At 42.0% G+C, this 27,151-nt stretch overlaps 1 protein-coding gene across 7 annotated transcripts in view; it reads right to left on the bottom strand.

The window, feature by feature from the left end:
* GSTA4 (glutathione S-transferase alpha 4) overlaps positions 1-27,151 on the bottom strand; it is a 72,021-nt gene that overhangs the window by 34,390 nt on the left and 10,480 nt on the right. For 2 of the 7 annotated variants that reach the window (XM_008593681.1, XM_008593740.1), the window contains exons 6-7: positions 26,674-26,805; positions 22,078-22,167 (exon numbers count right to left, since the gene is read on the bottom strand). In XM_008593681.1, coding sequence (XP_008591903.1) covers positions 22,078-22,167; positions 26,674-26,805 — 222 coding nt within the window. Of the gene's footprint in view, positions 1-4,980; positions 5,114-5,812; positions 5,851-7,668; positions 7,721-8,915; positions 8,970-18,930; positions 19,246-22,077; positions 22,168-26,673; positions 26,806-27,151 lie in introns of those variants that run through there. The other 5 variants (XM_008593635.1, XM_008593914.1, XM_008593854.1 and 2 more) reach the window with 5 other exon arrangements.

Here is a 27,151-nt window from a genome sequence, read left to right as displayed (position 1 = left end):
CCCTCGGCGGGAGCGCCGCCACACTCCCAAGCACTATCCAGTGCGCCGCTTGGGAAGCGCGGCAGCGCTCCCGCCCGAGGGTTCGGATCCCACGTACAGACCGGTTCCCGCTCACTGGCTGAGCGAGGCGCGGGAGCAACACCAAGGGTTGCGATCCCGTTGCCGGTCCCCGGTCCGGTATGGGGGCAACACTGAGGGTTGCGATCCGTTGCCGGACACGGAAAAAGACAAAAGACAAAAAAACAAAAAACAAAAAACAAAACACAACAAATATGTTTAAATCCACGATGACAAAAGTATCATTATGTTACTTAAAGGACAAAAATAAGAACGAAGTAATAATAATAATAATAATAATAAATTCATTGTTCTCCTTTGAATATACTAAGTAACTAACTTATTTTTAAATAAAAATTTAAAACTTATTTTGAATAAAAAGAGACAAGCATTCATCTTCCTTGCTTACCTAAACCATACTCCAGAATAACCAAATATATTACAAGGGAGAGATTCTTTTTATAGAAAGTATTCCAGCTCATAAGTGAAGAGAGACTGACAGGATTGGGATGCCAATATTTTGCATCCACTAATACATCAATGTATGTAGACATTGATCATCAATCACATTAATGTCATAAGAAGGGCAACAACCAAAAATTTGTGCTTCCTGATGACCTACATAACACCATCTGCGAAGTAATAATCAAGCCTGAACCTGATCAAGCTTCTAATCCTAACTCCCAATTTACAAGAAATCTAGGAACAAAGAGGTTTTTACAATGGGTGAAATCCAGACTGAGAGTAACTCTACAAGACAAATGCAAGATGAAAAAGGAGAGAAAGAGAGAGAGGAGAATGAGAAATGCATCGACTGATTACAATTAACAAAGTTGAGTTTGATCCTGGTTTGAACAAATAAATTATTTTAAAATGTTTTGGCAAGTACTGGATTAGGCCACACACTGATTTCAAAATCTGTAGTATGATAAAGCACAGTGAATACTACAACTCAAATAATAATATTACTTATTTTTAATGGAAGATATTTCAACAACACTGTACATTATCCCTGGATAAACAGGAACTTGTTCATCTAGTACTGTGAGGTACTGAGAGAATTCTTCATTATAGTTTAGTCAACAGTAAATCATTCTTTCCCAAGGCTAGGACTGAGGATATATACCACACAATTCATTTGTCCAGCGAACCCTATAGAACCTTATGCTAATGCGTCTTGCTTATCATTTCTAGTGCTGTCCTCTAAGTTTGGAACCTTCTTAGAGGTACTGTGAGTACATTTCTCACCCGTATTCATTCCAAAACGACTTCAGAAAAGTTGTGATTTTAAGAGACTTTGTATTTTGATTGAGGCAGGATTAGCTGCCAGTATTAGACCTAAAAAAATACCTGACACTGAATTCAAGATAGTGACACCTCGGGCTGATGGCTTATTTTAAAAAATCATAGCAGAAATGCTGTATACTTTCACTGCACTTGGTTAATTCCAATTCTGTTTTGTTGGAGGCTCCATAATTTTACCTGTTATTTGTTCTGGAATCCTTATTAAAGTTTTGATCCCAAAGCAGTCAAGCTCTACCATTGCCTCTGCCTTTTCAGATATTCACTCTAAATATTCTCAGTGACAGGAAACGTAAAAGCCCCAGATCTCTGCAGCTTACCTTTTCAAAGATGGGGAAGTATCTGGTTTTAGCTTTCTTCACAATTAAAGCAGGGTTCTTCTCTTTTTCCTCAGGGTGTTTGAACACAGCCAACACCACCATTATCATCAGGCCCAGGGTGCTATCAACGTACATGTCAATCCTGACAAGACATCTTTTGGCTCTTAGTCTGAGAGGAACCTTCAAGTATAGGGATTTATAATCTGATACTTCCATAGTATAAACAGATGTTGGAGCAAATGATTTTTGCTCTTTCTCTTAAGTTTCCACTCTCATGTATGATTTCTGGTACCAGAACCAGCCAAGTGACCAGGATATAGTAGGGTCTCTGCAAATGTTTATTGAATAAAAGGATGTATGAAAGAATTAATGAATGCCTCTAGACTGAAATCTGCCATAAACAAATGATTGGATTATTACGGTTTTAAAAACTGAACTTGGGCCGGCCCAGTGGCGCACTGGAGAGTGCGCCACTTGGGAGCGTGGCGGCGCTCCCGCCGAGGGTTCGGATCCCATGTGGAGACCGGTTCCCACTCACTGGCTGAGCATGGTGCGGGCACAACACCGAGGGTTGCGATCCCGTTGCCAGTCCCTGGTGCGGGCGCGACACCGAGGGTTGCGATCCCGTTGCCGGGTTGCGATCCCGTTACTGGGTTGCGATCCCGTTACCGGTCAGTAAAAAAGACAAAAAGGAAAAAAAAAAAAAAAACTGAACTCAATGAAGTTGACCAAAAGTGCAAAACTATTAGTACCAGAACATTTTCACTTATTTAGAGAAGATATGTAATTTGTTAAATTACACGTCTTCTGTAGAACTGGCAACTGAAAAAGAAAAGTTTCGTTTCCTAGTCAGGTAGGACAAACAGCTGTATTTCATTCTGTTTAAAGTTTTCCTTTCATTGACAAACGCTAAAAAAATAAAAAATAAAAGAAGTAAAAAGTTATTAAAACAACTAACAATGGTGTAATGGTAGATATATTACTGTTATTTACTGGCCTATTGGTACATTCATGCTGAGCTAGTTCTCTCTACAAGTGTGTCTTTGAATCCCCCTCTATGTGCAAATTTAGTTTAATGATTGCTATGGTTTAAATGCCCAAAGCTTGTGTTGAAATTTGATCCCCAATGTGGGAGTGTTGGGCCTAGTGAAAGATGTTTGGGTCATGGAGGCAGATCCCTCATGAATAGATTAATGCCCTTCCATAGGAGTCAGTGAGTTCTCACTCTCAACAGAATGGATTAGTTCCCCATGACAGCAGGCTGTTAAAAAGAGTCTGGGTTCCTCAGTTTCTTTCCTGCCATGAGATCTCTTTGTGCATGCCCACTCCCCTTACAATTTCTCCCTTGAGTGGGAGCTACCTGAGGCCCTTACCAGATGTAGCTGCCCAATCCTGGACTTTCCAGCTACCAGAATCATGAGCCAAATAAACTACTTTTCTTTATAAAATACCCACTCTCAGGTATTCTGTTATAGCAGCACAAAATAGACTGAGAAAATGGTCTTCTGTAGACTTTGTCTTTCTTTTTAAGGACATGTAAAAGAATAACATACTTTCATTGTCCTATCTGAATTGCACATCATTTTTCTTCCATGTTAGATTGTCACCTGGCTCACTTGCTTTCATCTATTACTGTTTATGCCTAACCTAGAGGAAAGAATATTAACAATATTACCTATAGTTTCGGATGCATATCATGGAAAAAACCATGGAAACCTTGGAAAAATCACAAAAACCAACTAAAAATATGCTCCCAAACAATGAGAGACTGCTTTTGCATATCAGCACTTACATTGTTACAAAAGGATTTTATTCACACACTGTTTGAAATTGCTTCTCTTGTCATATACCTTTGGGATTACAGGTTGGAATGACTATGTCTGTTTTAAAAATGGAAATATGGGAAAGTTGGGTTGGCTGTTACTTTTTATGGTCTTTGCTCATGTCTGACTTAGCCCTCTTTCTTCTTTTTTTAAATAATTGAGCTAGGGGTTTTCTTCTACCATGTCTTGGATGTATACTGACCATCTTCACTGTATCCATGTTTATAGTGATGAGATTTTAGGGACCACTGAAAAGACTCCTCTACTCCAAGTCCACATACAATTTTGTAGTTGCAAATCTTTGTTTTGTCTTAATTCTACTATCTCCTGTGAAACTAATCTGTCCTAGGAGTAATAACCCAGTCGTCCTCAGCCAGGCCTAGCACAGTGCACAGCACAGAGTACATGCTTGTGGTATATAAATGCAAAAAAATGGCCACAAATCCTCACCCTCCAGTATTTCCAATGACATTTGGCAGCTCCTTCCATCAACAGATGGGGTCTATTTCTAAGACTGACCTTGTCACTTGCTCTGACTAACAGAATCAGGTGGAAATGATGAGGTACCAGTTCTGTGCCCAGAACTTAAGAGGCCTGCATGCTTTCACCCTCACTCTTAGAACCCTCCCTAGATGCCATGAGAAGAAGCTCAGGAAGACAGGATGGCCCATTCGTCCCCTAATTGATAGTCAGCCAACACCCCAAACAATATTTGCATGGTAACTGCTGGTTGACTACAGACATACAGTGAGTCCAGCTGAGAGAAGTCAAGCCAGATAGGCCAGCCACACAGATGACCCATGGACTGTTGAGCAATAATAAATGCTTGCTGATTTCAGTCACTGTGTTTCAATGCGATGTGTTCTACAGCATTATTTATAATAAATAGACAGTGATGCAATGCTCAGTATTTGTTTGCTGAGTCAGTCATTTCCACTTCCATGTAGAATAGTTTACCAGGTTATTTTCCAAGAGCATGTTTTGTTAGGAGTGGGGGTAGAATATGAGACTGCTAAAAGCAGACCACTATGAGTAGTACACAAAAAGGGGAGACATGGGGCCGGCCCGGTGGCGCACTGCTACAGTGCGCCGCTTGGGAGCACGGCGGCGCTCCCGCCGAGGGTTCGGGTCCCACATACAGACCGGTTCCCGCTCACTGGCTGAGTGAGGTGTGGGAGCAACACCAAGGGTTGCGTTCCCGTTGCCGGTCCCGGTCTGGTACGGGGGCAACACTGAGGGTTGCGATCCGTTGCCGGACACGAAAAAAGACAAAAAGGAAAAAAAAAAAAGGGGGAGACATGGAGCATTATCCACAGTTCTGCACCAGGCACACCAGGTCTAGCAAGACTGCTCCACTTTGTTCCTCTTGCCTTCTCCTCCCAGTCCAGGCTGAAAGGTACACCTGAACCAGGTTTCAGTTGGTGCTGAACTGCAGAAGCTTGGACAAGAATCAAGTATAGACATGAACACTGTGGTACCTGACTCTCTCCTTTAGGTCCTCCCCATACAGGTTGTATTTGGCAGCAAGATAGCTAAGGATGGCTCTAGTCTGCATCAGCACCATTCCATCAATTTCAACCATAGGCACTTGGCCAAAAAGCAGGTGTCCATCTGTGGTTTGAGCAAAGAGATATTAGGATACTCTTTTTCAATGGTTGCAGCAAGACTGCAGGGTGGTCCACTTCTAATTTCACTGAGTGATTTTTAGTTTTCATCCAAAGTGATGAGTTAAAGACCCCAGTTGTTGAGGAAATGCCTAGCATTTGCTTCATGTAAAATTTGAGATTTGTTTGGTGGTTTCATGCATTTTTTTGCATGCTGGTTAATCATGATTATTTGATTTCCCACATTTACAATTCCTATGTTAAGGAAGTGCTTCTGGGTCTTAAAGTTCAAGGTGTATAAGAACCACCTGGGGGCCGAGCCCGTGGCGCACTCGGGAGAGTTCGGTGCTGGGAGCGCAGTGATGCTCCCGCTGCGGGTTCGGATCATACATAGGAATGGCCAGTGCGCTCACTGGCTGAGCGCGGTGCAGACGACTCCACACCAAGGGTTGCGATCCTCTTACCGGTAACGAAAAGACAAAAAAAAAAGGAACCACCTGGGGTGAGGAAAATACCCACCCCATGTCCCAGACACTCTGACTCAGGGTAGAGTCTGGGGGTCTGCATTCTTTATAAAGCACATCAGGTATCACTCCAGGTGTGCACAGAAGCAGAATGGATGTGACAGCAAGAGCCCAGGCAGTCCTGGGTTCACTTGTCAGCCTTAGCCCTTTCTAACCATGTGACTTTGAGCAAATTACTTACCTGAGCTTCAGCTTCCTTTCTGTAAAATAGCAACCATATCTATCTGGCAGGAATTTGAAAGGATGAAATGAGAGAATATAAGTAAAACACTAATACCGTCAGTAATCAATGTTCAGTAAAATTGAGTTCCCCTTTTTGCAAGTGACTACTTATATAAATAATACATTTAAAGAAATATTACAAATGGTGTCATTTCATGATGTCTTGAAGAAATGAATAGCTTTTAAATTTCCATTAATACCTGCACATTGTCAAGAATAAGGAAATTTACCCAGAATAGGAACCAGACTTCACCAGTGCATTGGCAAAGGCCACAGTTAATTCCCCCAGCTTCTAATACTGTCCCTGCTTGATTTAATGAGAGGCAGTAGAAGACAGTGGGGAGGACATCTCCTCAAGAATCAGTGACAGCTCTCCAGAGAGCCAGTGTCCCTGTCTAGTTGGATGACTTTAGGCAAGCGTCTATCTGCTCTGCAACAGTATCTGTCCCACCCATCTTACCTGGTTTCTTTGAGTAGGAATAAGATTACGCTTTGGAAATATTAGTATTATTATTAATGGAGAAGCCGCAAAACCTCCATTTAGTAAAGGCATTTCTACGTTCATTCAGTATTGAACAAGCATCTGAAAGCCAGGCACTGCACTGCTGCTTATGAGTCAAACAAACATCAGTTAGAAGCGATACCTACTTCTAGGAGCTGACGATCTTCTTCAGAAGGATTTTTAAAATTTCATATCAAGAGTGCAGGATTTTTATATCTTTTTGTTCAATTTTCTCATATTATAGATGAAGGCACTGCAGAGGCCAAGGGAGATGAACATGATTTGCCCAAACTCACATGGTCAGGGGACAGCTAAGCCAACAGAGTGGGCCTCCTGACTCCCAGTGCAGTGCTCTTCCTGCTGTCCCTCTCTTCCTCCTGTTCACAAATAACAGTAATGCCCAGGAGGGTGCCCTCAGAGCAGCAGCAGCATCACTGAGTCAGGGAGGACTGGAGGATTTCAGAGGCTGTTAGGGAGCACTCCCTGCTGGAATGCTCTTGGAAGAGTTTATGGAGATGCATTCACTTATTCAATGGTTCTGTATTTAACCCCTACTATGTACCAAGAACTGTCCTCATTCGGGGTGGAGTGGGGCAGAAATAAAGAGGAAGGGGAGCTTCAAGGGGACTGCAGATAATAACGTTTCTTGACAAGAACTGGGGAAGGGGTACCCAGGCCCTTTTCACTCAATAAGATCTACTGGCACATTGTAATCTGTGACCGTAGAGATTATTTTTATTTTAGTATCAGGAGACAGCAACACAGAGAAGTTAAAGGCCTTGCCCAAAGTCATACAGTTTATAAGTGGCAGTTCTGCTGCTAGTTGAGTGTCCTTCTTAAAAAGCAGTTTGTGTTAATTTCGTGATTGTTTATCAGCAAAAATGGGGACACCCAGGTTTCCTTAGATAAGGACAATAAATGGTAAGTCTGTTAGAACTTTAAGAAATCCTCTAAAAGTACTCTCTTTCTCTCAGTTTGAGAAATTTTTCTTGGTAATTGTAATGATTACAGACTTCTTGAATATTGGATTAGTATTTAAGAATTCTTCAAGGATTCTTTGGTGGGAGGGGGAGTATTGAGCCAATTAGTGCTGGTCAAGCCATGCTATCATATTAATTGAGGTCATCATCGTAACGTACATGACAGCTGTGTGCAGGACACAGTGAGTGGTCAGCAGTAGCAGCCAGGCCGGGTGCCTGCCTTTGCTCAAAGCTGTCATTCTGAGCTCTGCGTTCCACATCGAAATGAGTATTTCCAGACAGGAGTTTTTATTTTTCAAATAAGATAACATTGAATCAATCAATCTAGGCTCACCATTCTGCAACTTTTCATACTGTTCTCTTGTTTCAATAAATTCTTCTTCAAACTAGATAAAGGATAGAGGGACATTGTCATAACTTTAAAGTCCTCAAAAAGAGAGAAATGCTCACAGTGTAAAATGCCCAAGGGTTCCCAAATAAAATTTTAAAAGGAACCATAAAGCCATTGACTACCACACATCCGACAACTCTGACAAAGTATGTGTGCAGATTAGCTTAGATCACATGCGCCTGGAAGCCCTTTTTGGGTTTTGGCTACTTGGAGGATATCCCCAAGCCCCCATTCCTATTTTTCCTTTCCTTCATCTTAGTCCTTCCTCTGTCCAAACTCTTGTCCTCTCTCCGGCTTCCCCGATGATTTCTCCTCTTCCCTTCCCTCTCTTCTCTTTCTTCTGCCTCTTCTGTGTTATTCTCCCTCCATATCAGGGCAAATTATATTTCTCTTCGAAGAAAGAGATCCAAAAATCATTACTCAGGTGAAATTATTATAATTTATTAGTGAAGTTTCTAAAACATTTGTGAGAAAGAGTGATTATTTGTCCCCCACATCTTGAGATGGGGGTGTGGTAAGGGGAGCAGTGCAGAGAGAGGTCCCTAAAGGGAAAAAGAGGAAAACAAAGAAGGTAACGAGTCCTCGCTCCAGAGGAGATGACATCCAAACAGGGAAAAGGAAGCCTCCACCTGCATGGGACAGAATCGACCAAGGCACTTGTGAAAATCTATGGAAAAGTCAGCGGGGAGGGAATTCAGAGTTAAGGGAAGATCTAGGGGGTGCGTCTTTCAGGGGACAGCTCAAGGAGAGATGAGACTTAGCTGGGCCTGACGGTATGGTCAGCAGCCATGAGTGTGACAAGACTGGGGTACTGAGGTAGAGCTGAAAAGACCCCAGAAAATCTCCCAGTCCCAATGGAAAGTCAGATGTGAGTCTCCTCTCACTCCTTTGTCTTGTGATCTTCTAAGATCTTTTCACACCTACGAAGCTTCCAGAACACTCTCTAGCCCACAAACTCCTCCCACATCTTCACCCCTCCAGCACTATGGTCCCTTCCTCCTCTCTCACAAAAGAAGACACTTGAAAAGAGAATGAGTAGATACAGCCTAGAGGCACCATCCTGAATTTTGAAGGGGAAAGGGAACCACTTCAATCCCAGGCAAATTATCCTCCTTCCTTTTCCCGTCAGGAACCAACCTCCACTCCAGCTGCAGCCAGCAGCCAGCGGATCGACTCCATCCTGCCCCTACCTTGAAAATAGCACAGCTTGGGTTTGGCTGCCATGACTCCTAGCTCAGGGCTACCTAAAGGGCAAATTAACAACAACAAAAAAATACATTTAAAAAATGCACACCATATGGTATGTCTCCATTTATAGCAATTCCAAAACAGGTAAAACAAAACTATCATTTAGGGATACATACATAGGAAGTAAAACTATGAAGAAAAGCAAGAAAACAATTATCACAGAAGCAGGATGGTGGTTACCTCTAGCGAGGAGAATGAAGGTGAGGGTTGGGGAGGGGCATCTGAGGTTCCGGGGATGCCAACAATGTTCAGTTTCTTGAGCAGAATTATTAGTCTTTGTAATAAGTCTTTAAATTGTACATAAATGTCTTTGCACCATACTCTATAAATGCTCTAGTTCACAATGTAAGAAAAAAGGAAGGACAAGCTATACATATCAAGGTGTCAGGGTATTGTGTAGATTTGAGAGACTGCCTGTGGAATTTTGAGAAAGGAATTCGGAGTTAATATAATGGTTTCACAAGTACATAATTACAGCTAGATAAGAATAAGTTTGAGTATTGTATAGTAGTGCTAGGTGTCTATAATTAACAATAATTTATGGTATATTTTTGAATGGCTAGAAGAGAGGAGTTCAAATGTTCTCATCACAAAGAAATGATAAATGTTTGTGGTGATGGATATACTAATTGGCCTGATTTAATCATCACGCAGTTTGTACATGTATCAAAATGTCATTCTGTACCCCATAAATATGTACAATTATTACATGTCAATTAAAAATAAAAGAAGAAGAAAAAAAAGTAATAGTTTTATGAATGACCCTGCAAAAGAAAATCTTTCCTAATGGTAGCAAGGAGGTGGACCTGCTTGGATTCGAATGTTCAGTGGTGACTGGGGACTCTGATTTCTGTCACAAGACTTTCTTGAGCACTGAGACAAGCACAGATGCAGGTATAGACAGGACCAGGATTCTGGTCCTTACCCAGTCACCAATGAGCTGGGTAACCTTACACCCAATTTCTTAAACATCTGTCTGCCTTCGTGTCCTCATCTGTAATTGGGAAGAATACACTAGGTGATCTGCAGCCCTTTAAAGGAGAGTGTAGTAATAGTGCAAGTGTACCTAATAGCATTTTCTACCTCACTGCTGCAAGAGCCACAGTGGCTATTCCATCATGATCCTGCCTGCTTCACAGGATTATTGAGATGATCAAAGGAGATGAAATAAGGGTAAAGTGCTTTGAAAATACTAAAGCTCTAGACCAAGTCAGAGGATTATTGGGTCTCCTTTTCTCACCTTGGACCTTCCCACCCCAATGCAACCAGGCATGCTTCAAGGGAACAGAAAAAATACCAACTGCTGGCACAGTGCCTGTGGCACTGTGGCTCAGAGGGTGCTCAGGAGGTGTCAGGGTGAGCACACGGGTGGAGAGGCTGTGAGACCTCAGCTGCATGAGGAGCTTTTTCCGTGGTCCTCAGTCTGGTCGGTAGCCAAACTACCAAATATAATGCCCTAGCAGGGATTTGACTTGAGCATGCTGCTGCGCTAACCAACTTGCAAGGAAGTAAAAATCCGGAGCATCAGTAATTCGATTTATGATGAGAAATTCAACTATCACCCATAATCCTATGACACAGTTCACAAAGTCTTGCAGGTGTTTGGAAGCCCTTCCTCCCTATGACTGTCCTGGTCTCTTATGTGTTGGATTCACAGTTTAACTCTTGGAGAAGTTTAATTCCTTTCTTGCTCCCTAGGCACCACCTATACTGGGTTGCTGTCAAGCTCCAGTCATTTTAAATCACCTCTTTAGCTATTGTATGTTGAAAATTTCAGAAACTTCCCAAGAATCCACCACTTCATTGTCTTGGGAGACACTATGATAAAAAGGCATGTTGCTAATCAAAATTTTCTGATTAGAGAGACCATGTTTAGGTTCAGTGACTCACTATTAATAAACTTTGAAATGAATCTTGTGATCAAATGAATGTGGAGAAAACAAGAGAAGAGGAAAAAGGGAGACTGTGCCTTGCTGTTAACCTCTCCCCAACAAGACACCTCCTGAATTCTTTGGTCTCCTGGAGTGTCCCTAACAGGATGATTAAGGAGTTACCACGCTCTTAGATGTCAAAAGGAGGAAGGCATAGGAATTCACAAACACACCAAAGGCACCACAGGACAAGCTCACACGGTGTGCATATACCAGACTACAGGAAGTCAGCAAGGTAAAACAAACAGGGCAATTGACAAGCAATCCCCCTCCAGGTCACCATCCTGCTGCCCTCAGACAAAAATAAGTGTGGGGTCTCCCTTGGGAAACTCCATCTCTCCACTTTCCTTCAGTGCACAGAGCTTTGACCATTTTGACCCCTCCCCACCTGCTCCGAGAGTCGAGAGTCGGGGATAAGGCTGTAAATCTAGCTGGGGCTGGTCTGGTTAATTCCTGTGGTTCTGTCTTCCTGAAACATTTAACCATACCTAATTGCATTTGAAACAAGTCCTAGGGTAAAGAACAGGAAATACCACTAAAATCCTTTATATAGAGATTCTATTCTGCTCTACCAGTTAGCCAAGTGGAATGTTATCCTTTGGTTTATCCTGTGGATCTAGATAAGATCATTTCTGCTAGTCTCCAGAAAGCTATTACTAGGCAATGTGCACTTAAAATGTAGTGTGGCTGGTCATACTTCTGTCTGGCTATTCTGTTAGTGATTTGAAACCTAGAGAGATTAAAACTCTCAGCTCTGGATTCCATGAGAGATGGGTACCTGATTGACTACTGATTGTCATAACTTGTAGGCTCTGGACATATTTGTCCCCAAGACTCAGTCAAGAGTGAGATACAAATGACTGTGCCATGTGCCAGTGATAGTGAAATCTCTCAGACAATGGGATCAGCAGAAAAATGCCATCCTAAAATGATCAAGAAAGTGGCAAGCTTCTTGCTGGCACTGCAGAATCAACACTCGAAAGGAGGCAGAGATACAGGCCCCTGGAGGTGTGAGAATAAACTAGGAGGGGATCCAGCAACCTCAGACAAGTGGATAGGAGTCTGGGTACTAGGGATGGAATATAATGTTTTCCTTTGGGAGAGGTGGAGTCCCTGTGTGTATTAGTCTGTTTTCCATTGCTTATAACAGAATACCTGAAACTGGGTAATTTATAAAGAAATGAAATTTATTTCTTACAGTTTTGGAGGTTGGGAAGTCCAAGGTTGAGGGATGCATCTGGTGAGGGCCTTCTTTTTGGTGGAAACTCTACAGAGTCCCATAGCACCATAGCAATTCAGGGAATCACATGGTGAGGGCTAAGAGCGTGTGCATGTGCTCCCCTGCTCTCCTTATGAAGCCCCCAGTCTACACCCTGATAATCCATTAAATCATTCACCCATTAATCCATGAATGGATTAATCCATCAATGAGGGCACAATCCTCATGATCCAATTTCCTCTTAAAGGCCCTGACTTTCATATATCGTATTGGGGATTAAGCACCACATAAGCTTTGGAGGGGACAAACATTCAGACCATAGCATTGGGTGAGAGGGGAATCCTAGGCTCCTGGGGATACAACCTCCTGGGTGTGGATCAACAGCCACTCTGGCCTAACCACGGGAATGAACACCAAGAAACCCAAGGGTGCAGGTGTGGATCTGCTCTCAATCGCCTGCTCCCATGCCAAGGACAGTATCCACATTATGTCCAATTCTCAAATGGAAGTGCTAAGTGGGTGTTAATATCATCCTCTTTCAAAGGAAGGGGGCTCTGGTCTTTAGAGTCATGAATCCTCACTATTGTTATGTAAGCTTATTCCATCTCTCTAAGTTTCCGTCTCTTAATCCTTGAAATGGGGGTGATAGTTATACCACCCACCACAGAGGGTTATTGTGAGGACTGAAGACTGAATAAAGCAATATATAAAATACGTACTGCAACATCTGACCCATATCAAGTGAGCCCTCCACTGTTCTTTAAAGAATTACAAACAGATTTAGTGTTTAGTTCTAGAGATTCTTTTGCTAAGATTGGCTTGTCTGTTACTTTTCTGCCGTTCATAAATGTTTGTTGCAAAAGCAATTGATATTTTGTAAAAGGAAACTAAAACTTTTGTAAATTTGACTCACTATTGCAATATAAGATACTTTAAAAAGTAAAATCTGGTGTGGCTTTTGCCTTCATTTTGATAGGAGCATTTTTGTGGTTTGCTGCTTTATGGGAGTGTATTATGGAATTTTAAGTGACACTTTTGTCCCAGCACAGTTTCTCCCACTTCACTTCTACCTGTCCCTTCCGTCAAGGCACGTGGGAGACCAAGGGATATAACTTTGGAGGAGGCCACGTTACTAATAACCAGCCATTCAAATAATAGCAAGTCACCAACCACTTCTAGTAAAAATCCCAGCAAATGTTCCTGTGTCCCTTAAGTATCTGGCTCTGCCAACCAGTCACTGTACCTGATCTCTCAGCCTCAGTTTCATAGTGTTCTAAATTAGGCTCTCAGGATGGATGAGGGATGGACTGAACTGGAGTTTGTCAAAAAAGCTTCAGCAGACTCCAGTCCCCACCCTGAACCCCTCCTAGGAGAAGCTGTTCCTTCTAGATTAGCTGAGCCCAAAGAAGAAGCTCCATGCCTCTCACAATCTCCCACCTAGCCAAGAACCAACTGCTGTCCCTGGATTCTACACTGCAAAATCCCAATGAGGTGACAAACTCCTGGAAGGCAGGGTCATGTATTTCTTCCATTCCCTGTAGAACCAACCCAGCATTACCCCAGACACTGTGACTGAGCAATTTATACCGTTGACACGGGCAATGTGCCACTTTGAGACACCAGTTTCTAAACTTCATAAGATTCTTGGGTTGAATCTTTCATTCTTTCTTTCAACATCAAACATTTATTGAGCTCCTACTATGGATAAAGTGCTAGGTTAGGAACTCCAGCCATACAAAGATAAATAAAATGCAGTTTTATAAATAAGATGTAGTTCTTGCCATCAAAAACATCCAGACCACTATGAGGTAAGTCAGAATGAAATAAGTATTAATAAAGGTATAATGTGGTATTACAGGAACTGAACAGAACCTTATGAAATGAGTACATATAAATATAAATTTGTTTTTCTGACCCCTACCCCTCCTGGCCCCATGGCATTACAGGTTAAGGATCTAAGCCAGGTCCTCTAATCCTTTTTGCTTGACCTCTAATGAGTTTCAATACAGATTAGGATAAACCACAGCTTGGTAATACCGAAGACCAAGGTTGTCTATGCTTCAAAAAGTAAACCCAGTTATTTTCACTGTTCAAAAGTACATAGTCAAAGCTTAAAAGAACAGGTGCCATGGAAATATTCATTCCACCCTGTAGGAAATGAAGAAGCAGGGAACAAAGGAGCACTGCTTTCTGGATTTCACCCAAAATGCAAACACTCTGACAACTCTGCTGCTGAAAGACCCAGAAACCCGAGAGGTCAGGTTGAGTGTATGCTCACACCCATCTCTTCACCTTTGGTGTTTCTGCTGCTGATATTAGCCAACAGGTGTGTCCTGAATTAAACAAACCTGGTTCACCAAGTAAGCTCCTTGCATGAGTCTTACGGCATTGGGAATAAAGTCCCAGCACTCAGGGGCACAGACTTCACCTGTGCACAGCTTTGCCTGAGATGAACAGTAGGACACACTCCCCACCCACAGCCCAGGTACCTGTCTAAGGTGGGCTGAAAAGATGCAGTGATGACTGCATAACAACCTTTTGCTAGTTGGAGTATGGTCCCTAGGTTAAAAAAAAAAAAAAAAAAAAAAAAAAAAAAAAAAAAGGCCCCAAATCTTTCAGAAAATGTGGAAGAACACATTTATCCTAACACATTAATCTTAGTTAGATCTTGGGTACGAGAAAAAACAAAGACCTGTGTTCAAACTCAGCTCTATCTCTTATTTGAGCTAGTTTTTCAACCTCTCTGAGCCTCAGTCTCCTCATTTGTACAATGAGGCTAACGGTGCATAATTCATTTGGTAAGTTATGAAGTTGAAATGACATAATGTGTGCAAAATGTTGAACACAGTAAGGACTCAAGAAATGTCACTCACACACACAAACACACACACACACACACACATCGCTAGCTTGAGGCACTACTCACATGCGAAAAAAGTCAAACTTGCTTCTGATACAAACGGATGACATTCTCTACAAGTGTGACCTTGGGACCAGCAGCAGCGGCTTCTGGGAGTCTCTTAGAATGGCAGAATCTCAGTCCCTGGCCCAGGCCTACTGAATCAGATACTGTGTTTTTAACAGGATCTTCAGGTAATTCACGTGTATATGAAAATAAAATTTGAGAAGCTGAGACTGGAGTGACAACCAACTAACCTGTACTTGGGGCTCAGTGTGCGGCCCTAAGCTGCTCTTCCAGGATACTGCTGGACAGGCATACAAATCAGGGAGTGACATTTAAAAAGCAGGGTGAAAAAATGGTGAAGTGCTCAAGTTGTGTGTGGCTAAGGATCGAAAGACGTCAGGGGAGAAGGAAGTTTGGAGAATTATAAGTAAATTTCCCATGCTAGATTATCTCTATTGACCCTCTTTCAAGAGAGGAATTCCTAGGATTCAAGACCCGCCTTCAATTTCCAAATCTAACCAAGTTCCACACGTGTAGGTTCCAGCCCTAGGGAAAGGTCAGAAGGAGAGGTCAGTTCCCTCAACTATAAAATGAGAAGTTGGTTTGGAATTAGATAATCTAATTAGTTTCTTCCAGTTTTAACACTTTCTGATCTCGTTTCTCTTCCCATGCCTTCATTCTTTGCCCTATGCTCCTATCTGCTGAACACACACCTTAGGACAGCAGCCAATCTCTCTGGTGTAAAATTCTTCTGACAATGATAAGTCATTCTGGGTAATGTACAAAACAAGATGTTTTTCTCAATTATTTGAATAGTTAGGCAAAAGCAGGCTTTGAGTGAATTTTCTGGCTCATAAAAATTGTAAGGGCTAATTTAAGATATCATGAGTTTTAGGAGGTGTTTTGGGCCAGAATATGAGATGTCAATTCTAAATCTATTAACAATAGAAATATCCTTAACATTTTTACTTTGGCTTCTCTAGTGGGTCACAGTGCCCTATCTTCATTACAATCAGCAGATAATAATTTGTCACTGGAACTAAAAACTCTCTAGATAACCCTGAATTTAAATTTGCTAGTTTAGAAAGACACAGCATCATTTTAGCTTTAAGTGTATAATGCATCAGAGAACGAATATTTTTAAGTTGGAAGGCAGCAATATTAACAACACAACCAAGATTTTTTTGGTATAGCTTTAAAATATAGTTTTATTCTAGCTTCAGTATAATTTTAAAGTTACAGTGATTATGAATTATTCCTATTTTTCTAACATATGACATATTCGCAAAAGATTTAAGTAGTTAGATTTGACATATTACCAGCCAACATGGTCTCCTACATAGAACCAGCCCCTCCAAAAAAGATCTCAAGTGTTTTTATGGCATTTTTACTACACAAACAACCAAACAATATTACTGTGGGGGAGAGGGGCAGTCACTTACACAGTAAGATAATTAAGGAGGAAGGTCTATACCAAGCTCATATGCTAAGTATATTTTCCAGAGAGCCCTATATTTCATTTTTGGAAATTAAATTTTCTTTCAATTAGGGTCTCATAGATTGATTCATGTTCCCAAAACTCACAGGAGATTGTCTTATACCCCCAAGTCTTACAAACTTAGATGAAAAATATTCCTGAGACAAGAAAGAGACTTTTTTTTTTCTAAAAGATGACCAGTAAGGGGATCTTAACCCTTGGCTTGGTTTTGTCAGCAGCACACTCACCCAGTGAGCAAACCGGCCATCCCTATACAGGATCCGAACCCGTGGCCTTGGTGTTATCAGCACCACACTCTACTGAGTGAGCCATGGGCTGGCCCAGGAAAGAGACTTTTATCTACCCAAGTCGTCAAGGCTGCTTGGAGAATAAACAAAGTAAGCCATCACATGGCCATTGCTGTTGAAAGACTGGGGCAAGTACTAGCAAATTTTGTGTCAGAGCTTGCCTTAGAAAAACCCCTGCTTCTCAACTCGGCACAGTTCCCTGAAAATGCAGGACCCCAGAGGAAGACCCCAGTGTTCTACCATTTGGGTTAAATCTTCTAAAAAGTAGATACTTAGATGCAAGAAGATTTAGTTTTTCCATTAGGCACCATGGCACAATGTGGCTGGTGCCTATCTCTTTTTCAACTGGGTGCAAAAATATCTGAGATTTGCCTGAGGAGGAAAAAATATAATGGCTCAAAAATTAATAAATGCTTTTAAATTCTACCACGCATGTTGTATAAACCAATCAACTGAAACACCACTTAACTCTTCTATACTTGTTTTTGAAATTACATTTAGTGTGATATGGATGTGGGGGCATTTTGACATGTCTGATATTACGTATATCATATGTATTTCAAACAGAGGCAATGAAAGTCTTCAAAAAGCCTTGCCTAGATGTACATTTGCTATCTCCTTTTCATTTACGTATCAACTCTACAGGGAAAAAAATACCTGTTTCTTTTAGTTGTTACAGTCAAGTTTTGAAATAATAAGCATTAAATTAACCACCAAGTTAAAACAATTGCTGACTATAAGCAGCAAATTTGGTAGCAAAATATTATAACTATCCAACCAAACCCAAAAAGAGTATGTAAAAACTTCATCACTAACCTTATCTCTTCTGGGATCTCATCTCTGGGGTTCTGTGTAGGGATTAAGTGAATTTCCTTTCCTTTCCTATTGAATGCTCCCACTCAAAGGATTAGCCAATGAGCATTCTAGTTTGCACACACACAATGTGGGGCTTCACTGTACATCCAGTGTTTGTATATTTGATAACACACGGAGTTACCCAAGGAAGAAGAAAGTAAGATTTCACTGGCTCATTCGACAAATATTTACTGTGTACTCCTCTGTGCCAGACACTTTTAGGCCTTGGCTCTACAAAGGTGGGCATGACAGATCTGATTCCTGCACCTGTGGTGCTTACATTCTAGTTGGGGAAGACAGGCCATATAAATATATAAACAAATAAAGCAGTTTGTCCAAAATATTAATAGCAGGAATATAGTGAATAATCATAACTTGTGGATAAGTGAAATGACACCAAAGTTATGAGGTATGCGAGGGAAAAATTGGAAACCCTCAGTTATGAGGTACCTGCACTGCCTGTGAAGTGGTATAGTGCTATTTGAAAGTGGCCTATGATTAGTTGTAAATACATACTGCAAACTCTAGGGAGTCCACTAAAAATGTTTTTAAAATAGAGTAAAATTGATATGCCAAGAGAGAAGAGAAAATGGAGTCATACAAAGTGATCAGTTAAAACCAGAGAAGGGAGAAAAAGAGTAGAAGACAAAAAAAAAATTTTTTTTTTTTTTTTTTTTTTGTCTTTTTCGTGACTGGTGAGGGGATCGCAACCCTTGGTGTGGTGTCGCCCACACCGTGCTCAGCCAGTGAGCGCACTGGCCATTCCTATATAGGATCTGAACCCGTGGTGGGAGCATCGCTGCGCTATGTGATGAAAAGGAGGTAATGCCACCTGAGGCAGCTGGGGGAGGAGGGGACTGTTTCCAACATGGGAAGTGAAATGCACAATTTAATATCATGCAACTGTGAACAGGAAAGATGACGTGGGAAGCTCTTTTCATCAGAGACAGCCTGGCCTCTTGTTTTTATTTCCTCTAATCCTCTAATTCAGTGCAGAAGCCAGCCTTCCTCCCTGGTTGTTTTCTCAAAGAGCCAGAGTTGAGGGCCCCCTTATGTTTAAGGGAATTAAACCCCAAAGAGCAATGTGTGCAAAATGGCTTAAGGTCCATACAGCAAGTCCTTGATCAGTATTATCAGGCAAGGACACTGGCTAGTAAAAACACACCAAAATGAGAGTATAAATAGCCCAAACTTGCTTCCTTCCCACGCCCAAACTTGCTTCCTTCCCACAAAATTCAGTAATACAGACTCCTAAGTGTTAGCATGTCAATGTCTGGTTCCCATATGTAAACTAATCTCAAAATGAATGTAAAATGTTTCTCCTCCCTGAAGGGTCTACAGGGAGCGGTCCACAAGGGCACCCTCACTTCTGACACCAAGTGCACACTAGGCATTCCCAAAGCCAGCCTCAGGTTTGACAATTCGCTAGAAAGACTCACAGAACTCACTGAAAGCTGTTACACATACGGCTCTGGTTATTACAGGGAAAGGATACAGAAGAAAATCAGCCAAGGGAAGAGATCCACAGGGCAGAGTCCAGGAGGGTTCCAAACACAGGGCTTCCAGATGTCCTCTTTCTGTGGAGTCATCCACAACGTTAACTCCTTCTGGCAACAATGTGTGACAAAACACCTGCAGTGCTGTCACCCGGGAAGCTCACCTGAGTCCTGGTGTCCAGGGTTTTTATTGGGTGTTCATCATGCGGGCATGGTTGACTGCCCAAGTGGCTGATCTGTTTTCAACCTCTGCAGTTAGGCTGATACCATGTGACCCAAAGCCCCCACCCTATATCACACTGTTGGTGTGGCTCACAGCTCTCACCCTAAATCACACTGTTACTAGCTGGCTGGCCAAGGTCCCCAGGCAAACAAAGACACTCCTATTATGCACGCCATTCCAAGGGCTTAGAGATTGCCTCCTAGAGGCAAGGACCAGACCTCTCTTAGGGCAAGGTGAAATTCTTTACTGCACATGCACCCGTTTCCTCCTTTTTGTTGGCTACTGTGTGCAGAGACCTGGCTGGAACTGGGCCTCTCCCTCGGGGTAGCAGCCTGAGATGTCACTGTTCCTCAGGCCTGCCCTGGTGCTGCATGTGCCACCATGCATTTTCTCTTCTAGGAATTTTAAATATTAGAGTGATGACAGATGCTGACACTGTCTAAGTACGAAGACAAATCACTATCTTGATGTTTGCACTTGATTTTCCTCTAATAAAAACACCGAGGCACTTGCGTTGATTGTGACAGGCATTAATGATCACCTCCCAATTGTCTTTTGTTCTTTTTTTTAACCTCTGAGCAAAAGATTCCTCCTGTAGTGAAGGATGAGTGTGTCCTCTTTCCTCCTGTAGTGAAGGATGACTGTGTCCTCTCCATGAGACCCTCATCAAAAACTTGCCTTTCCTTGGTTTTTAAGTTTCTGAGTAGCAAATACTCCAAAAGTGGCTATTCTTTCTTTTCCAAAATTACTACTGCTCTCCCCTACCCTGTAGTAAACTTTTCTAGAACAGGGGCTTTGTTCTATGATTCTGCCTTCTGGTGCCCTACCTGGCATCTAATAGGTGCTCAATTTAGTATCTGAGATGGAAATCAACACATTTACAAGCAGTATTAATAGATCATACCTTTAGTTCTGAAATGCAAAACATTAGAAGCCTACAAAACAACCACTTGGGTAGTAAGAAGATAAAAATAATATATATTTGCATTTTCTTATACATGTGTCAAACATAACTGGAAAGATACACAAATTATAACTGTGTTTGCCTGTTTCTGTGTTTCCCAAACCTGGGTTGCTGGAAGGGAGGGTTGAAAAAAAGATTTCCAAGACTGTATAGCCCTTTATACTATTTTTACTTTTGAACCATGTGAATGTATTCCACATTCAAAAGTAATTTAATTAAAAAATTCCAACACTGCCAGCACCTCGGGGCCCGCCCGGAGTCTGTAGGTATGGAGCCTGGGACTGGATCCCCCTCCCACAGCCAGGCACACTGCCAGTGCCAAGGAACATGCCAAAAACATCACCTTCGTGTGGGTGGCCCACCACAGCCACTACAATAACCATGGCTGACGCAAAAGCAGCTAGATGCCACAACCACCATGCAGATGGTCTGCCAGCCACCGGAGTGCATTGACAAAAGGAGAGTCACCAGCAGAGACCAAAGAAAAGAAGAGGATGTCTCTCTTCACAAAGCCCATTCCAGAGTGACAGAAGAAGCATCTGCTCTATGATAATACTGGGGAACCTGAACACACCTCTTAGCATTGGACAGATCATCTAGGCAAAAAATCAACAGAGTAACCATTACTCTTTCAGAAGGAGAGAAGAAATCTATGGTTATCAGAAGTGGGAGTGGGGAGGGAGAGGGGGCCAGGGAGAGAACATACAAGGGACATAAAGAATAAGTACAATTTGTAACAACATATATGCTAGTAATATTGATTTGATCAACATATGTCAATGTTGAACCCCCAAAATATGTATAATCAATTAGGATTCAATAAAAATTAAAAATAATGTGGCAGTGTTGGAAACTAATTGAGTCATGGGGGCGGATCCCTCATGAATGGATTAATGCTCTCCCTGGGGGAGGAGGGGTAGTGAGTGAGTTCTCACTCGATTAGTTCCCACGAGAGCTGATTGTTTAAAGGATCCCGGCACCCCCCACCTCGCTTCCTCTCTCACCATGTGATCTGCTTGTACCCAACAGCTGCCTGCACTTTCCGCCATGAGTAGAAGCAGCCTGAGGCCCGTGCCAGATGCAGCTGTCCCAGAATCGTAAGCCAAATAAACATTTTTCCTTTATAAATTACCCAGTCTCAGGTATTTCTGTCATAGCAACACAAAAACGGACTAAAACAAATATTGTTTAAAAAAAAAAATTCCAGCAACAGGGCAATGATTGGTGAATTATTTATTTTGGGCAATACTGACTGCATTCATTACCATCATTTGATTATTATAGCTCAGAGGAGAGTTATTCACTAGATATTTGGTTATACTTAGACACTAAAAATTAGGAAGAGACTGGAGGGGGTTTCAAAGGGAATAAGGAAATGAGAAATAAGCTCAGAAAAGAACATGAGATCCTGTCCATCCTCATTTCAGGATTAACTAACTACAGTGAGTAACCCAATCAGATCTAACTTAAATACCAGCATCCTAAAAAGGTTTTCTGAAAAAAGTACCATAACAATTATTCACTGGACCAAAAAAAGTCAATATTTCTAGAAGAGAAGATCTCTTTAACACCAAAGATCCCATTTAGGATCCAACTTACTACACAGGACCATGACAAAGCTGGGATCAACTAAGATATTACTGTGTACACAGCCATCTCTAGGGACAAGCTCACTCACAGACAATGTGTCATTTTATGGCATAAAGACACTGTAGACAGTTCTCACATAGATTTCATCAGGGGGAGGCTTCTTCTTGCTGCCAGGTTCAAGGAATCTCTTAATTGTAGGGATATTACTTATTTTCACTGAGTACTCCTGCAAAAGGAAAATATAAAAGCCAAGGTTAATAGCAAAGGTATTAGTTTCTATGAAAACACAGCTGTAGGCTGGCCAGTTAGCTAGTTGTTTAGAGCATGGTATTATAACACTAAGGTCAAGCGTTCAGATCCCCATATTGGCCAGTCACATAAGTAAAAATAAAATAAAAGCTTTAATGTTGGCATTCAAAAAAGATGATGAAGAAGAAAGAAAAGAAAACACAGTTGTGAAAATTGGTCCATCAAATTTGTTCCGTAAATATTTGTTGAGGGGACCCAACCAGAACTGCAATCCAAGATGGCCAGTTACATTTTTCATAGCCTATGGCTCAGATACCAGATATTTATGTAAATTGGAATGGAAAAAAATTGTATCTTTCATTCAGAGTCCAAATCTTATCAGTTTCAGTAACTGAGAAGAAAAGTCCATTTTGACCTAGTGCTACAGTTTACCTAAAGAGCTAAATCTCTATCATTTCCCCTAGACTTTTTAGCTCTTTTGAGTACATTCAATGGAAAGCACTTCACTGCCTGTGAAGTATGTGTGTGTGTTCATGAGCATGCCTGAAAAAATTTCAGATTTGATAAGCTCAGCAAATAAACCTGAAGTTCCCTGCATTCTGCCTTCTGGGCTTAGCATTCCACCTATTTTGGCTATTTTGAACAATATGAGGAAGCATATATTCATCATATATAATTATCTTTTATTATTTTGTTTGTTTGTTTATTATTATTTTTTACATTCTAAGATGTTGTTGCAGAGCAGTTGGGGGTGAGGGAGAGAGGGCAAGGGAGAAGGAAACAGGGTGGGAGAAGAAGTAGGAGGGATGGAGGTGAGGCCTGTGGCACCCTGCTCATTCCTGCAGGGGAGACCAGGGTACTTCCAAAAGTGGCTCAGTCATTGCTGTACTTGGTGCAGATGTCAGGGGGCTGTGGCTGAAGCCCTTGCCCCCCACTGCCCCAGCTCAGGAGCCTGGGGTGCTTATTGCAGTGGCTTGATGGTCATTGCTAGGCTGGTTGCAGGTGTTGGGGGGGTAGGGCTAAAGCCCTCAGACCCCCCACTTCCCCAGCTTGGGAGCCCAGGGAGCTTCCTGCAGTGGCTCAGTGGTTGTTGCTGGGCTGGTTGCAGGTGTTGGGGGGCATGGCTGAGATCCAAGGCCCCCCACCATCCCAGCTTGGAAGCCTGGGGCACTTCCTGCAGTGGCTCAGTGGTCATCGCTGGGCTGGTTGTGGGTGTCAGGGGGGCATGGACAAGGCCCTTGGCCCCCCACCGCCTTGGCTTGGGAGAGCCTGGGGCACTTCCTGCAGTGGCTCAGTGATTGTTGCTGGGCTGGTTGCAGTTTTGAGGGACACAGTTGAGGCCCCCAGCCCTTCCCCCTCCCTGGCTTGGTAGCCCATGGGACTTCTAGTCCTTCTAGGTTTTATAGGTGTGCTTTGGTGATGCGAGACCTTTACTAGTTAATGTCAAATTTTGTCTCTGGTCTGTAGGTATTTTGTTTTTTCTTTCAGTTCTGTGTTGGATTATTTGCTGTTCCTACCACTTAAACTCTGCACTGGAACTAATTTGTTGTCCTTTGCTTACTTCTAAAATGGGGGAACTGTGGGGACCACACCTTAGCTCTGTGGTTGAGCTAAATTTTTGCTTTGCTGCTGATTCTCTGGGGAAGGATTTTTGTGCAGCTCAGGTTTGAATGGTTGATGTTATAGGTATTTCCAGATCTTGTGAGATCTGGTACACCTGGGTTTTGTAGACACTCCGGTCTAGGCCTGAGTCTTTTCTGCAAACTGCACTCCCTGCAGTTCTATATTCCTGACCAGTCTCCATTGAGTGGTCCTATGCTGAATGGGGGGCAGATCAGCTGTCTTTGCTGTGCCCCAATGTTCCCCAGTGGGCCCATCTCCCCTACTGCCTGTGCTCCAAACACTTCCTATGGGATGGGCCATGCACTGGTTCCTTGCAATGACTCACCAGCCTCTGAGTGGCTCCTTTTTTTCAGTTGTTGTGGTTTCTTGCTCCTATGTGGGTCCATGGGAACCCTGTTAGTAGTCTTGCTGGCCTGGGGGCCACCAAGGCCCTCTTCTCCCCTGCCGCCTCCAAGTAACTTCATCTGAAGGGCCCAGGTGTGGCTTCTGCCAGCTCCTGCTCCATGTACTCACTAGGGCCAGCCTTGAAACAGCCGGGGTTCACAATAGTTGGAGTGGTCCTTCCTTTTCACATCGTGACTTCTGCCTTCATGCACTCTGTAGGTCTCTATGCTTCTTCCCCTGAGCTCTAACGACCCCAGCTTGGCTGTCGTTGCTTTTTAGTAGTTGTAAATTTGTTGATTTGTGGGAGAGGGTGACTCTGGAGACCATCTATTCTGCCATCTTGACCAGAAGCCACATTTGTTTCTTTTATTATTCTAATCCCATCAGAATGTCTGACACTTTACAGGCAATGAATAAATTATTTCAGCATAATTTATAGCTCTGATTTCTGTGTTACATATACCACACTTGCTGGTTGGACTTTAAGCTCTGTGAAAACAAAGTACCTGGCACAGAGGAGTAATTAATTAAATGTTTGTTAAGTTTATCTGAGGGTGTTCCAGCAGGCAACAGTTGATCTCGCCCAAGTTTGAATCCAAAGCCATTGGTACTTGAAGCCCATCCTCTTTTCACGATTGCCTCTCCTCTAAATAGAAACTCTAGATGCTTTCTTCCTGACAGCAGTGCTTCCAGTTCATCCACTGTCACTGAACATCAGCAGGTAGCTGGACATCCAGTTTGAGCTCCTGTAGCTTCCCAGGGTGGCCACAGCTGTGACTTCCATTCTCTTTCCAAGGTCAATCTGCAGCCACTGGTATTTATTGGCACAAGGGGGGTCCAGCCACCAACTCTTTTAAGTGCTCCCTACTACTCCTGTGCTCCAGGTCTGAGCAGACAAAACAGCGAGTATCCTAAGAAAGGCTCCAGCAACATAGTCTGTGTTCGCACTGGGGTCCTCACCCCAGAGCCCCTCTGCTGCCTGAGGGGCACCACTACTGTCTCCTTGTCCCTCTTGCCACCTGCCTAATAAAATCTTTTAAAATGAAGACGTCATTTATAAAAAAAAAAGCTACTATTTACTAAATGCCAATTATGCAGAAGGCACAGACTTAATTCAGCACATACACAAATACATATAAACATACATATGTTACTAATATTACCAAAAATCTTAATCATTATGGCAATTAATTATATATAAGTATGCAAATTTCTTTTATTACTTATTTAAGCTCTATTTGTATTATCCAATTTTGATCATTATACCAATATTTAGAAGCTTCTGCCAAAGGATTTATCACTTCAAGATTTACCTGGAGTTCATATTTGTCATGCATGATAAAATTTTGTTAACTTTTTGGTGTGTGGCTGGCTAAGGGGATCCCAACCTTTGACCTTGGTGTTATCAGCACCATGCTCTAACCAAGTGAGGTAACCTTTTTTAACCCTTTAATCAATACAGGAATAACCCTTTAATTCAATACAGATCTGGTGTCAGATTCTGAAATCCTTTAATACTGATGCTCAGTACTTCGATGTATTTCTAAATAATGCATTTTTAGGAAGGCACACAGACTAGAGGAAAGGGCACAGACTTAGATCCCAGACCTTCTGTGACTCCCAACTCAATCGCTCACAGTCATGTGTAATGTTTCCACACCTATAAAATGGGGACAGTAAAGCCCACCTCCTAGGGTTATTGGGGTGGGGATGGGGGACAGATGAACATGTAAGTGCCCAGCAGACTTCTGGAACAAAGCAGGCACACCATAAATAGCGGGTCCCTCCCTCATCTCTCTTCTCTGCTAAGCAAATAGTGCAAAAGAATACTTCTAGTCAAAAGTGTTCTAAATTCTCAATGAATAAAGTCAAATTAAAGTTCATTTCTGTGTCTAAAAGATGAACATACATGTGTGTGTACATATAACTGTTCATATATACATATACACAAAACTATAACATCATAAATACAATAGTGGCTTATTTGCCTTGTTGAGGATTTCTATTTTCATTTTCTGGGTGTATTTATTTAACCAGTGGTGGTTGTCCTCATTAGTATATTAAAATGATGTTTACTAGACTTGGAAAATTTATTTTTTTAAAAAAGTATGTGTATTACTATTTGGGGATTTAGTGTCTGTCTTGGCTTTTGACAACATACAGATGAGAAGCACCTCACTCTGAAGGTTATCTCCATGGAAAGTTCCCACTGGCAACTTTTTATATGGAGTTTGTTCCAAGAGTGTGGTTACGGAACAAAACTAAGATGGAAACTTCTTTCACATGTCAATGATCTTTCAACTCTAAAAATCTGAGGGCCAGAGAAACAATATCAAGCTCATACTTTCATTTCATTTTGCCAACTAGAATCTAAAAAAGCTATGTATGCACATACACACTCCAAGCCAACCAATCAACCGACTCTGAAGGAAGGCCAAAGTTCTGGGCCAATCTTCTAATACATGGCTTTATTTACCTGGAGGAAAGGAAATGCAGACAGGATATTAGGAATTTTCTCTTCTAGAGCCAAAATGGTTTGGAGTAAAATCACATCCGCAAGGCTCAGCTGATTACCAACAAGAAAGCTTTGTCCATGATCCCTTAAAATCTGCAGGGTATAAATGATTTGCATTGGTTATAATACTCTACATGGAGAAACTATGAAGCTATTGAATCAGTGCAGTATCTGAGAAGGGTGTGAAACTATGGCTGTGTCCCTTCTTTTTATAAATAACATCAATTAAGAGGACACTTCCTTATATCTAAGAGACAGTGACTGTGAATGAGAGAGAGAGAGAGAGAGAGAGAGAGAGAGAGAGAGGAAGAGCAAGCAAAAAGGTGTGGAAATGAAAACATCCTTAAATATCTGCTGTAGATCAGAATGAGACACTGAAAGGGGGAGGGGAAACTTCATTATTTCTGGATTTAGCATGCGGTGTCTTGAAAGGATAGAT

Source organism: Galeopterus variegatus, unplaced genomic scaffold (genome assembly GCF_000696425.1).
Source record: "Galeopterus variegatus unplaced genomic scaffold, G_variegatus-3.0.2 Scaffold13, whole genome shotgun sequence".
NCBI lineage: Eukaryota > Metazoa > Chordata > Mammalia > Dermoptera > Cynocephalidae > Galeopterus > Galeopterus variegatus.
The sequence above is the reverse complement of the archived record's forward strand: the minus strand, read 5'-3'. Positions and strand labels throughout refer to the sequence as shown.